General features: G+C 41.9%; 1 protein-coding gene across 1 annotated transcript; it reads left to right on the top strand.

Annotated features, from left to right (window-relative positions):
• Window positions 1–3,038: 3,038 nt before the first annotated feature.
• Window positions 3,039–10,232, top strand: ptgis (prostaglandin I2 (prostacyclin) synthase; the record flags this gene model as incomplete). Its single annotated transcript, XM_083972169.1, has 10 exons — window positions 3,039–3,109; window positions 3,498–3,621; window positions 4,164–4,339; window positions 4,440–4,586; window positions 4,675–4,787; window positions 4,925–5,130; window positions 8,473–8,635; window positions 8,966–9,147; window positions 9,316–9,467; window positions 10,073–10,232. 10 exons carry the CDS (start codon window positions 3,039–3,041, stop codon window positions 10,230–10,232), a joined length of 1,494 nt encoding a protein of 497 aa, XP_083828295.1.
• Window positions 10,233–13,291: the final 3,059 nt, after the last annotated feature.

A 13,291-nucleotide genomic window follows, 5' to 3' on the forward strand; every position in this document is an offset into this window, starting at 1 on the left:
TCTAATGTCATTTAGCAGCTTGATAGCTGAAGGAATAAAATAACTAGCATATCTATTTGTTTTCCTTGGTGGGGAAAGATACCGCCATCCCAAAGGCATTAAATGAAACTTCTGGCTAAGGATATGGTCAGGGTGGCCCATGACCTGTCTGGCTTTCTGGACTACTCGCTTTTTCCAGAGGGAGTTCAGGTCTGAGTTGAACTCCGATGATCTTGGAGCAAACTTTGACAATGCTGCTGAGACTATTTTTCTCCTTTACTGACAATCCATAAAACCAACTAATAAAAGAAAACACAAAAAACAGACATGTAAAGTCTGTGTTTATATCAAACTTAAGTTTGGAGTCAAACATGGTTCCCATTCCCAAGTACCTCTATGTCTCAACGATCTTAACATCATCTCCATGGATGGTGTTGGCTACTGGCTTAGGGCAATTCCTGCTGAAATCAAACCCCTTAGTTTGGATCACATTGAGATCACACCAGTTCACAAATGAAGAAAGTGCACAGCCGTGGTCTGATTGGGCCCCCTGAAGAAGTGATACTATAGGTCAGTGTCGTCCGAGAACTTTACAATGTGTGGATATGTGATAACATTGTGATGTCAATACTGATTATTTCAGTCAAGAACATATTATGGCATTATGAACAGTATTACTTTCAAATGCAAGTCCAATGCTAATGCAGTGTCAAAGGTTTGATCAAGTGCCCACATTATGGTTGCCTTTAGATGGTCGTATTGCAATGCGTTGACTCAGTTTCAATTTATATGAGGAGGGTGACTAATGATAGAAATGTACACTTCAAACTTCAGTGGTTAAATGATAATTTTAACCTGATAGATTTATGTTACCATCAGACCTGGAAATAAAATGATATGGACATTTTCTCTTTATCACATTTGACATATTTTATTGTCTTATATAAACTTTTATACTCCATATTTCGTTAAATATTCATCTCTTCATTTTAGGGATGAGGGACACAAGAATATTATATGTCTTCATGTGCCACGTGTGTCATGACAGCCATGTTTGTTTTCTATGCATTGGCTCTCAACATATAAGCGTCAACATGTTCTTTCTTTCGTCCGTTCCTGAGATTTATCATGTAGAAGCTACATTTTCATGTTGCTGCAGTTAGTAGCCTAGCTATCTAGTATTGATTAGCAGTGTTGGTGCTTGCTATAGCAAGCTAACAGCTTCACCTGACTTCAATAACTCTCATATTAAAGCTAGTGTGAGGATTAAAGTTGGGAATTTCCATTTAATTAGTCTATTGTTTAGTCGTCTCATTTACCAGAAAAACACATTATTGTTGTATAGAATTTAAAATAGTGTGGTTAACTTTTCAGAAGCAGGTGTAGTCTTATCTGCAGATGGCCCAGTTCGAATCCCGCATCGGGTGGCCCTTTGCTGCGTGTCATTCCCCCTCCCTCCGCCTCCCCATTTCCTGTCTCTCTCTACAAGGCTAACCTGTCAATAAAGGCAAAAAGCCCCCAAGCTACTTAAAAGGAAAGAAAGAAAGAAAGAAAGAAAGAAAGAAAGAAAGAAAGGCAGCTTCCCCCCTGTTAATACCATGGTTTTTCCAGTTCAACAAAACACTGTGCCATCCTTAAAGAATCCTTGAATAGGCTACATTGTAGGCTACATGACAACATTAGGCTATTTGTATCACTAATGTAGCCTAACCTTTCCCGCCGAGCTCCGCCATATTGACGTCAAGTGAGTTTCACTTGGATATGTAGTTAGGCCTATGTGTCACTTTTATCAGATGTTAAGTGGTCATGAGGGCTTAACGTGCTGCAAACGAGGAACCCCCATGAAAATAAGCGCACTGGAAAGAGTTGTCACAACAGAACTCCAGCAGACGGAAGTGGGTGGGGAGGTGAAGGGTGAACCATGAAAATTCAATCCTAACCGCAGTCACAGGTTCGAGTCCAGCCCACCCTAGGCAATTTGAGTCATGAGTATCACTCTCTGGATGAAGCAATAGCCTATAGCAGCATTGACCCATGGTTAAGTTTAGGCTTCCGATGTAGGCCTACTGTAGCTACTTTTTTCTTTTCCACAGCGCACATTTCAGTAGGCTATATTAGGCTATCTGCAGTTTGTTTGTGTGTTTTGTGAAGTTGCAGTGTATTGAGCCCCCTAGGCCACCGTACAAATCTCTTGCTGAACTGAACTCTTCTCCTGCTGCTGCTGCTGCTGCTGACAGGCGAAGCTGCCGTAAGTACACGACTGCCCTCTGCTGGTGTCCAAACCAAAGAGCCACATTTAAACTGCTGAGTACCCGCACCAATCCTGTCTGCTCAAAAACTATCTATTGTAATTTACACGCATTGATTGTTTTTTTTTTTTAGCCATATAAAGTTTCCAGTTCGTCATTCATTCCAAAGAATAGGCTATGGCTGTTCGAGTGTCACATAAACAATAGGAAGCAGCCTTCTTCAGAATAGACAATTAGGCTAATCACTGATTTCAACGTGACAGGTAGGTCTATTATCAGCAGATACTAAGCCAATGACTGTGCAGACAGTCATCGTGAAGGCGAAAAAAATAAACACAGGAAATTGGATGTTGTCACATCATCAAACCCTGAGGATGTGTTGGGTGGGGCTTCTGATAAAATATGCGAGTCATGACATCACCTTACTAAATGAAACATGAGTCCCTCTACTTTGATGATGTCACTGCTGTGAAATGTACCGACAGGTGGCTCTTTAGTGGAATATTTTCGCCCCAGCTGTTTGACAGTTATTGTGAAAGCTCCAGCTCCAATCAGCCAAGCTGCAAAGGAAGCAGAAGTCGAGTTTCATCTTGTGTAATCTCGTGTGATTTGTTGTGGACGCGGTGGTTTCTGTCGTGGCTGAGTCTGCTGCTTCACTGTGGTGCAACACTTTTTTGTTTCAGCGGACACACCTTTCCACGCCCCCTAAACAAGCGACAATTACAGCTGAGACAGAGATATAAGGGAGTTTCCTGCCGCCATGGAGCGCATTATCTGTGGGACAGCACAGGTGTCAGACAGCACGGAAACATGTTATGGACAACACTCTTACTTGTTAGTGGACTGCTTATACTAATTATCCTTTACTCCACTCGTACAAGGTAAAGACATTTATCAGTATGTTGATTTTTGCAGCTGAGATTCATTTCATATTTGTGTGAGTAAGGAAAATACTGCTAAAAGTACATTTTTGCAATTTAGCACACCTTTGCTATTGTTAATATCTTAAGTTAAATTTAATTGATATTAATTACATATATTGATGAATGGTATGGGGTATAATTTAGTTGAAGTTTTTTTAAACAACTTTATACAACAAAAGGGAGTATTATTGTTGTTACTGTGGGTCTGTGGTGCATGTGTTTTCAGCTTCTGAAAAAAAAGTAAACGCCAAATTTGTTGTTTGAGATCTGTGAATAAATGAAACACAGATAAAGCAACTCTATCACAGTGTTGTTGAATGTTAAGGAATTTCTTTATATCCATCAGACAGGAAAATGAGCCACCTCTGGACAAAGGCGTCATTCCATGGTTGGGGCACGCTCTTGAGTTTGGAAAAGATGCTGCAAAGTTTTTGGCCAGAATGAAAGAAAAACACGGGGATATCTTCACGGTAAGTTTTGATCAAGATTGTCTGGCTGTGATAACGAATTTCCATCTACAAAAAAAGAGGCAATGTGAGAAGCTGTTTTGAGTATGATGAAAATAATTTGACTATCAAATACAGTAAACATGGAATTTTTTTTTTTTTTGAAGGACAGGACAGGAGTCTTTGTTTTCTTGCATCCAAGAATAGGATATTCAAAATGTAATCTAAGATAGACTGAAACAGGGTTTTCATGTCCAAAGGGGTTCATTATGTCCGTGTTCTAATAGTTCAATTAAAGCGTCACCTGATATGACGTGTCTTATCAGCTGATGTTTTCATGTAACTGCAACAATAGTCATTTTAAAAGGACATCAATAGTCATGAAAAATGTAATCTGATTATATATATACATTCTGCAGAGAAGCAAACCTCTTATTTGTCCAATGCAGGATAGAATCTCGAGCATTAACCCAACTATTACATCGCGCTTCAAGTTAAAAGACATTTTTAAAGATACAGGAACTCTAATATTGATAACAGAATATTTGAAAATGATGTCGCTGCAGGTCCGTGTTGCCGGTCTTTACGTGACAGTTCTGTTGGACCCAAACTCTTTTGATGCCGTGACGAATGACACAGTGTCCTTGGACTTCACCCGCACCAGAAACCAGCTCCTGAAAAGGATCTTCGGTCTGCAGATGCCAAGCATCGAGCCTACCGCAGCCAGGAGATGGATGGAACAGTAATTAAAACATCTTTTAAAACTTAAACAGCAAAATACTGTTCTTATGTCAAGTTAACATTGTAAATTTTAATATACGGCTTGCTTTGCATTTCCTCAGTCACTTCCAAGGACTTCAGCTGTCCAGTCTCAGCAGCTCCATGAACATTAACCTTCAGAGCATTCTCCTGGAGGACCAGACCGGCTCTGGCTCTTCGCAGTGGAGAGAGGACGGACTTTTTAGCCTGTGCTACAGCTGGCTCTTCAGGTAACACACAGCATGATACAATAAAGTACATGTCATCAGCATTCATATCATTAGAAATATTTTCTTAACCCTATTATTTTTTTCCCAGGGCTGGATACCTGACACTGTTTGAGAGGAGAGACAATGTTGCCGCAGTCTACAAAGAGTTCCGCAAGTTTGACAGCCTCCTCACCAAACTGGCTCGCTGCTCACTCAAGCGAGGTGAGTTGCACAATAGTAAAAGTGAAATTGTGTCACACACTGTATTGTATGTGTAATGTAATGTATTTCTTTGATTTCTTTATGTCTTTATGGTGCAGTAAGATATTAATGAAGTTGTGTTGGGTTTCAAATAGGAGAGGAGAGTGAAACAGCCAACTCATCACGACAGCAACTGTTGGAGCTGCTGTCCCCAAGCCGGCTGAGTGGGGGGTCCGAGTCGGGGTCCGAGTCGGGGTCCGAGTCGGGCTCCTGGCAGCACAGCTACCATCACTTCCTGCAGGGTGGAGGGGTAGATGCAGAAATGCAGAAAAGAGCGTTGCTGTTGCAGCTGTGGACCACACAGGTGAGATCTGGTTCATTGTCTGAGTCACTGACTCTTTCTCATGTACTGTACACACAAACCACAAGCGCACTGAATGGTTCCAAAACATATATACACACACACACACTCCACACCCAGACCGCATGCCTGAATTCCACTTCCAGCCTGCAAACAATGGATAAGTGAGTTACCTGCCTCAACCTGCAGCACGCAGCGCGGTTTTGCCGGATGGAATCACATGTATCAGGTTTCCATGACACCTCAGTCCATGTTCACAGTGCAGGTTTACTGTCTTAGTCAGCTGAAGCTACTTCCTCTATTCCTTGCGTCACAGTTTTTGGGTACTCAACCTTGACAAAACGGTCGTCTGAGTCAGACACACCTGCCCTGAAGATATTATCTGGATAAAATTTAGTTTCGCACAATATATTTAGAATATATATTCCTATGTAGCCTACCTACAGCCATTAGCTCTTTAATTTTTCTGCAAATGGTAGATGAGTTGCCAGACAAATTAATTTCCCTTTGGGGATTAATAAAGTAATTCTTCTTCTTAATCGTATTCTTATTGTTCTTAAGGGATTGTTCAACATTTTGGCAAATTGGCCCATTGCCATAATCAGAGTAGGTTTGTTACCTTTAATTTCCAGTGCAAGCTATTTACACAATCCAACAACTCCAAAACGCTGTCATAGACAAGTTGTGACCTGCACATTCACCACGCTATGAGATAACAGAACGTTACGAGTCAGAGTTGTTTTCGAGGCAAATGCAAAGACTGCTTGCCGAAAAACTGTCCCCGACGGGAATGCACATCAGCGGTTTTGCATGAATTTGCCTCTAAAACATCTCTGTCTCATATATCGTTCTGTTATTATCTCATAGCGTGGTGAATGTGCAGGTCACAACTTGTGCACCAGAGCCTTTTGGAGTTGTTGGATTGTGTATTTGATGAATTTGATGAGGGGAAACCAAGAAATCCATATGCCTCCATAGCATAGCTCTGAGCAGCTCGTGGCTCTGCTCTGCCGTTCTAAAAACAGCTTGCACCTACAATTAAAGGTAACAAACTTACTGTTAAAACTATAAGGATTATGGCAATGGGCTAATTTGCCAAAATGTTGAACTATCCCTTTAAAAGTCAATACTTTTCTCTAAGACTCCACCTTGGGTCGATCACTAACTCTAATCTCACCCGTGAACAAAGCCTCTTGTTCACATAATCTTTCTTCATTTAGTTGGAAGTGGCTGCAGTGGACAAAGTTTCCAGTGTGAGTAATATTGACACAGGTGTGAACACAGTCCAGATAAATGTGGAGCAACATGGTGTCATTGCTCAGTGCTGCCAGGTGGGGGAGATAGCAAGCTGGCTTTTGTTTTTTTGTATCTTCATGTCTGCTGTTCATTCTATGCTACATTTTAGATGTAGCAGTTTTACCCCTCAGTTAACCAGCTGCTCTCGTTTGAACAATGACTGTTCACCTGTGCAGTATACGTGCAGTATTTAAGCAGAAAAAAAAAGAAACACCCCCGTCCTGGCCCATCTGTAGGCTTTCTCTGCTGCTCTGCTGTTTTTCTGAAAGGCCGCTGGTCCTCCAGCGTGTTTGTTTGTGCTGTGTTATCATGTCTGCTGGGACACCGGAGCGCACGGTCTCAGCCTGGGACGGAAACTAGAGCACCACTGCAGAGAATAGAGGGATTAGACGTGAGACTAGTGAGAGGTACCACAGTGATTATGGCTTATATGTGTGTTAAAGCCGCACTGAGGTATTGCAGAGTAAAGTACAATTGAAGGATTTCTCTAAAGCCACCTACCCCGCACCAGCTCGCAGCTGCTGTCATCTTCCTCTATGTAAACAATCAATGCTATTGACTGAACCATATGTAGACTGTTATTGATTTATTAGACATTTTCCTTGCAGGAGGAAAGGTGATTCAGTATGTTGTAGTGTTGGTACGCTCTCACCGCCCCCACACACTTATTTGCATATAAAAAGCATTGCCGATCACATGAGGAAATGAACTTTGTAGAAAATAAGGCAGACATGCTGCCACGTTGGTGTTTAGTAAGTCTTGCAGTCAGTGTAATAAACAGCTGCCAGTAAATCAACTAATATAACCAGAAGAATGAGTTTGACATTTTGGATGCTAATTAAAAAAGTTGCAGAGGGTTAGATAAGAAGACTAACATCCCCTTCCGGACTGCATGCTAAATATGTAGCTGGCTCAGCATGAAGACTGGAATCACAAGGAAACAGCTAGCAGCTAACAAAATCTGCACCTGTTTACCTAATTAACCTTCCTCTTGTTATCTTTCTGCTACCATCTCTTGTGTTAGGGTCGGTTTTGACCCGTGTCTTAAATCAGCTGTAAAACACACTAAAAACATATTTTTTCATCCAATTTGTTTCATCTCTTGGTTACATTGTTAGGCTTCCTTTGCACTTGTAATTTCACTTTTAACTTGTTCTTACTGTATCGTTATAACTGGGTCAAAATTTTCCCTAACACCACAAACGTCATTAACCAGAGCATTTTTGAATTTTGTAAAAAAAAAAAAAAAAAAAGAAAAAAAAGTTGTATTTTGTTTAAATATAAGCTCCTGATAAAGTCAAAAGGCCATGATGCAATAAACAAATGTATGTGTTATGCATTTAAAACCTAAACACAGGTCATTGGTGACCTGAACACAAGAGGAAGGTTAACATGCTTGCATCCCCACCCTCAGAGCTGCACGGCCATCAGATGAGCAAACACACATAAACATCATGACATCAGGGGATCAGAGCACTTTCTTGTGCAAATATGTGAATTTGTGTCATAAAGACTATTTCTCATGCTAATAATTATAATAACTTCACCAGCAACCAAGGCTAAGTGAAAAACCAAACCGCAGTAACTACACATTTAGCCTTGACATTCAAATTCTATCAGTCTTCTCATTATCTCTCCAAGCTAATATCGAATCATGCTGTAAAACTCCCCATACTGCAGCTGATAGCGTACCCAGAATAATATAACTTGAGGCATCGGATGTGATCTAAACATCTAAAGAGAGCAGAAAGACAATGTGATGCGCCTCTAATCGCTTTTGGGTATTTGCCCTGGCTGTCAATGGAGAGCTAACCTGAGATGTGCAGAGGTAAGAAGAACAACTCCCTTAACCCACAGCAATTACCTCCTGACAGGCTCAGGTGTCTCTCCCTAAGAGGCTGACAGCAGTGTCTTACAAAACCTGGATTGATTCACCGTCTCCTGCTTTTATCAGTCATGTTCAGACGGCAGGATACAGAGGAACCGTCGGCATTATCTAAACAAAACATATATGCAAGTGTGCTTAGTCGGGTGTGTTTTTCTTTCCAGTGCAACGCCGGACCTGCTGCCTTTTGGCTCCTGGGCTTCCTGCTCACTCACCCCGAGGCCATGGAGGCCGTTAAGTCAGAGATCAGATGCCTTACTCACCGGGACGCTTCCCTCCAGCATCCCCCCATCAGCGCGCTGGGAGCGCACAGCACACCTGTGTTTGGTAGGTAACAGCTGGTAGCTGCCTTTTCAACCAGTCACCCGAGCTCCTGCACCTCCAGGTTCAGCCGCTTCAACGAGATGGAAAAACAAAGGCTCATTTGACTTGTCTGAAATAATGAGATAAGCACGGGGTTGGTGGGGCGGGGGGGCGCCCAAACAGTGACAGGGACAATAAAAGTTTGACCTTTGATTCAATGAAATAATGATCGCCTTCCTCATATCATGAACAAATGTTTGCACATCCCCAAATTACGCCCGAGGCCGCCTCTGATTTAACTCGCGCTGACACCCCTGTGACATCATCCTCTCTGCTGTCCTTTCCGTTGTGCAGATAGCGTCCTGAGCGAGACCCTACGGCTCACTGCCGCCGTGATGATCAACAGGGAGGTGGTGCAGGACAAGGTCCTACGCATGGCCAACGGACAGGAGTACCATCTGAGAAAGGGGGACAGGGTGTGTCTGTTCCCCTTCCTCAGCCCTCAGATGGACCCAGAGATACACCAAGACCCTCAGGTACTGGTCTCAAGTGTATGCAGTAACCTGCAACCTAATGCAGTACTGACAGAATACATTATGCATACAGTACATGCCAATTAAACAGCTACAAGAAAGAAAGATCGATTCCCAAAGTTGATTTCTTTTATATGTTTTCCTCATTTTTCTCTGGCCTCTTCTCCACAGATCTTCAAATATGATCGGTTCTTAAATGAAGATACTACCGTGAAGGATACATTCTACAAGAAGGAAAAAAGACTGAAGTACTACACCATGCCCTGGGGTGCAGGGAGAAGCATGTGCGTCGGGAAAGAGTTTGCTGTCAAAGCCGTTAAACAGTGAGTGCAAAAATTGCAAAAGCAAAATAAATAAATAAAATAAAATAATCCTTTTCCATGATGTACATTAAGTTTTAAAATGATGCATTCATGATCAAAGTATTTCCTGCAATTTCATCCCAATTACCAAACCAGACCAGCAAAATCCATCTCCACATAATATCCCCCCATTATCATTTCAGTGTTTGCTTTCATGTCCTCTATCATCATTAGCAACAGGCTGTAATATAGTAATGGCCTCTGCTCTGTGGTGATGTGAATGAAAGAGGACTGTCAGCTGGGAGAATATATTTGTCAGACATCATATCCAGTTACAGAGGTTAAAGGTCAATCCTTGTACTCCACAACACACAAAAAAGAAGGGGGTGGTTATTTAATACTGTTGTTATTTTTAGACACGCTGCTCTTTTTATCTGATACATTTATTTACTGGATGAGATTATCTGTCACACAACAATTTATGGATTTAACTGGATCTGATGTGAAACCTTTGCAGGCTCAGTGATACAGATATGAGTCTCTCTCTCCCTTTCTCTCTCTCTCTCACACACACACGCACACACAAACACACTTCTTCTAAACTGCATTACCCTTTGTGTCCCTAGATTTGTGTTCTTGCTGTTGACCCATCTCGACATGGAGATGTGTGACCCCGAGGCCAAACTGCCACCGGTTGATCCCAGCCGCTATGGCTTTGGGATACTCCAGCCAGATGGAGATCTGCAGGTTCGATACCGACTGAAGAGGACCCCGCATCATATGTGATTCAACAATTTGATTACAAATTGTTGATTGATAACACTTTTTTGTCAAATGTACTGTAGGTCTGTCACTATTTATTCAATGTTTTATTTACTGAGTGCACCTATTAATATGATATTTAACTGTGTTGTGTAAATAATATAATGTGTAAATAATATTTTTAATAAAAATAAATAAAAAAGTATTTTAACTTGACATTTCTCATTCTTGATAAACTATAAATGACCCCAGAGCTTTTGGGCTACACAGCTTAATATTTCTTTGCCTGAGCAAAATGTGGAATACAAAATGACAACATTATCAGCTGCAGTTTAGAGCTATATGCTCTTGCCAAGTTTATCTTAATTAGAGGAGACAGGAAAATGCAAGAGGAGTCATTTAATTGTCCACATACGTGCGTACATTTAGTCCTACTCCAGTACTATCTGAGGTCCTTGATTGTTTCCATTTCATTCCACTTTATATCTTATGTTTTTAGACTGAAATATTGTAGTTTTTACCCCCATTTTATTTGTTTTAGATGAAGATTTTAAATGGAGGCTTAGAAATTACAATGTATTGTTAAAAATAGGCTTTCAGCTTATGGCCACTTACAAAAAAACTAAAGAGCTACACACACACATGCAGCTGTTTTCATGTACATCATTACATGGTGCTTTTATCACACAATGCAGCCTATACTTTAACCCCCCCCCATCGTGCTCATACAGTGTCTTTTTTTTTCTTCCTTTTTTTTAATGATCCAGCCAGGCGTCGATGCCTGGTGCTGAAAGAGTTAACGAGATGTGGAAGAGGGCGCTGAGCTGCCATGGATCCACCTTCGGAGAGATGCGGCGCTTCCTCACACAGCTGACTGGGAACACAGGTAGTCCTGTCCGACCGACCGGGCTCCCCGTCATACTTGTTGATCTTCGGGGGCGAAACAACTGGGCGATAATGCGGAGCGGCGGAGCGGAGGGTAGGCAGTAGATCGTGCTGGGGATGGGGGGCATCCCTCTGCCATGTCGGAGGCAGAGGAGGGGGAAATGGATTGGCTTCAAATCCTGGCAATTGTAAACCAATAACGGCGCCTCCTTTTTTCCCTTTTTTTTTTAATGCTCCTGCTTCATCTGTGTTTGTGCCAGCGGATTGATTGTCCACAGAGCGGTATGTGCCGGTTTGATTCAGCGCAGCATCACAACTCACTACGGTATTTTTTTTTTCTTTTTAAAGCTTGTTTGCATCTGTGGACTTTGATATGTAACCTGTAATAGATGATCAATGGCATGTAGGGCTACTCCGCTGCGTTAAACCTGCACCAATATGGAGCCTGCGAGCAGCATAAGGAGCGCTTGGCGATGGGAGGATTTGCATTGACAATATTGCTGTTTTACATGATCAAAACATGATCTGACTGAGCTTATTAGGATTCTCAGTTTGGCTGCGCAGAGGAGTAGGCTGCAGTGTGTAGGCTGCACGGGAGGGAAGGAGGTTTGTTTTTGTGCTTCGTTTCATGCTTTTTTTTCTCCACAATTTCCTTTTTAGCGCCACATCCACAACCCGACATAACAGCATCATCAGGTCTATACATTGTCTGTTAATGTCTCTGTTTCCTTTAGGTTGTTGTGCTGTGAGAAATGTGCTTATTGGGGTTTATTGTGTTTGTGAAGTATTAGAAACTTTGTGTGACAGTGATCAACGATCACATCTGCAGGCCTGAGGTGTTGCTGGGCTCATGCGCTCTAATCACACACTGAACAAAAATAACACTGTACTAGAAAAAAAAAACTGTGAGATGTGCAGCTTGTGCCACGTCTGCGGTCGTTTATCCTTATCAAAGATGTTTAGATCCTCGGTCGTGGGGTGAGAAGGGGGAGATGTAGGCTAAAATCCATCCCCCATGGGAGCTCGCCGTGATTCAGGGAGTGAACAGTGAACAGTGCTTCCTGGTGTTTCAGCACCATTAGACTGGACAGCGCTTCACACAGTCATCACTGTGGTGTCCTGCATCCCCACCCACCGAACTGCGCGGCCATCAAATGAGCAAAGAGCACCCAAAAGGCTGGGGGAGACTACACACACACACACACACACACACACACACACACACACACACACACACACACACACACACACACACACACACACACACACACACACACACACACACACACACACACAAACATCGTGGTATCAGGGGATCAGAGCACTTTCTTGTGCAAATAGTGATTTGTGAATTTGTATAATAAGACTATTTGTAATGCTAATAATGATAATAACATCACCAGCAACCAAGGCTGGATTCAGAACCAGACAACTGCTCAGGGACCCCTGGTCTCCAGGGCTCCAAAAGCCCCAGATTTAGGCTACTCTATTTTCTGTCTGCATCGTTTGATTAATTACAAATATGTTGGGAATAGTTTGGGAATTTGCAAATGGGCCCTCCATCTTGTTGCATAGAGGGACTCAGAATTTAGGTTTATTCTCTTAGGTTAATATTTGTTGCTAAGTGGATTAATGAAACTGCTTACATTTTTCTGTGCCGAGGTAAAACCGTACAATTCCATCATGGGAGAACGGAAGCTGCAGTCAGTGATTATTTTCATTATCAACAGGTTAATAAATTTGTTGCTTAATGTACAAATATCAAAAGAAATATTGCAACATAGCCATAATTTCATCCCGTTTGTTTGCCTGAGCAACAATACAAAAATATATAGAGGTTACAGTCAGAAAAACAACCAGATTCAAAATGAACTGCTCAGGGACCCCTGGTCTATAGGGACTCCAAAAGCCCCAGATTTACTATTTTCTCTCTGCATCATTAGATTAATTACGAATTTGTCAAAAACATGCATCAAAGTACAGTAGAAACTACAATGGGTCCTCCATCTCGTTACCCAGGGACCCAGAATTAATTTTATGCTTTTAGGTTAATATTTGTTGCTAAGTGGATTCATGAAACTGCCTACATTTTACTGTGTCAACTAGTACCCGAGGTAAAACTGTACAATTCCATCATGGGAGAACTGAGGCTGCAGCCTGTGATTATTTTCATTATCAACAGGTATGTTGCTTAATGT

The sequence above is a fragment of the Trachurus trachurus genome (genome assembly GCF_905171665.1).
Source record: "Trachurus trachurus genome assembly, chromosome: 5".
Classification (NCBI taxonomy): domain Eukaryota; kingdom Metazoa; phylum Chordata; class Actinopteri; order Carangiformes; family Carangidae; genus Trachurus; species Trachurus trachurus.